This window comes from Entamoeba dispar, genomic scaffold, assembly GCF_000209125.1.
Source record: "Entamoeba dispar SAW760 scf_1105229462799 genomic scaffold, whole genome shotgun sequence".
Taxonomy (NCBI): Eukaryota; Evosea; order Mastigamoebida; family Endamoebidae; genus Entamoeba; species Entamoeba dispar.
The window spans coordinates 1-1419 of NW_001855373.1; the positions used below are offsets into that span (position 1 = coordinate 1).

The following is a 1419-nucleotide window of genomic DNA, read 5'->3' on the forward strand; positions in this document are numbered from 1 at the left end:
GAATTTAAGATGAAATGAGAACAGATAAGGTTAAACTATTCAAAAAAAAGGAAGTTTTAAAGATTTTTTACAGAGATATTTATAGAAATAAAGGAAAGATATTCGATATATACGATATTCGAAATGATATAAATGAATGAATTCGATTTCAATTGAAATTCATTAGATGAAAAGAGAAAGAATCTAAAGAAGAGAAGAGTATTTAAAGAGAACAAAAAAAATAGATAATAACAATCTAAATAAATGAACACAAGTTCTAGTATTGAAGAAGAAGTGTTTAATTATATGAAGATTATAAACAATTTTGTTTCAGTTGGGAATATTATTGTTTCACTTTGTTTTATTCTTGCATTAAGAGGATTATCAACACAAATAAGTGCAAAAATGGGAAATATATATGGAATTATTGGAATGAGTGTTGCATTTATTGCAGCAGTTGTAGATAAGATTGGAGAGTATTTTGATCCAGAAGTTTATGGAGAAGAAACAGGAAAAACAAATATTATATATTTAGTTATTGGATATTTAGGATTTTTAATTCCAGCAGCATGTATTGGTATTTTTATAGCATCAAGAGTAGAAATGGTTCAAATGCCACAATTAGTAGCAGGATTTCATTCATTTGTAGGACTTGCAGCAGTATTTGTAGGAATAGCACATTGGTTAAAAGATGCAGAAACATATAATAATGATCATAGTAAATATAAAGAAGAAAAAGAAATTTCATATTTAATTATGATTGGACTTGAAACAGTATTAGGAATATTTATAGGAGGAATGACATTTACAGGATCTATTGTTGCATTTGGAAAATTACAAGGAATCATTAGATCTAAACCACTTATTATTGGAGGAAATTTTAGACATTTTTTAAATGGAGGATTAGTTATATTAGGATGTTTATTATGTATTCCATATATTATTTTTGAATATTTAACTCTTAATGATTCAAATATTATAAATAATTTAGAAATATATTCAGTTTATATTAATGGAGGAATTTTAATTATAGTAATAATTATTTCATTCTTTATTGGATGGCATATGGTTATGGCTATTGGAGGAGCTGATATGCCAGTTGTAGTTTCAATGTTAAATTCATATTCAGGATGGGCTACAGCAGCATCAGGGTTTTTATTAAATAATTATGCTATGATTGTTGGAGGAGCATTAATTGGATCATCAGGAGCTATTTTATCATATATTATGTGTAAAGCTATGAATAGATCATTTATGTCAGTTATTTTTGGAGGATTTGGAGCAACAACAAATAAAACAAAAAATCAAGAAGATGAAGGACCTAAAGAAGCTAATACAATTCAAACAGCAGAACTTGCAAAAATTTTAATGGAAGCACATAATATTGCAATTGTTCCAGGATATGGAATGGCAGTTGCAAAAGCACAACATGTAGTTGCT

The 1419-nt window shown here is 27.1% G+C and overlaps 1 protein-coding gene across 1 annotated transcript, besides 1 other annotated feature; it reads left to right on the plus strand.

Annotated features, from left to right (window-relative positions):
• Positions 1–243: 243 nt before the first annotated feature.
• EDI_239640 (nADP transhydrogenase, putative) lies at positions 244–1419 on the plus strand (the record flags this gene model as incomplete). The annotated part of the gene is made up of 1 exon (XM_001740215.1): positions 244–1419. A coding segment is annotated over one exon (1176 nt), but the record flags the coding sequence as incomplete, so codon positions are not given.
• Positions 915–979: a sequence feature (AT_rich).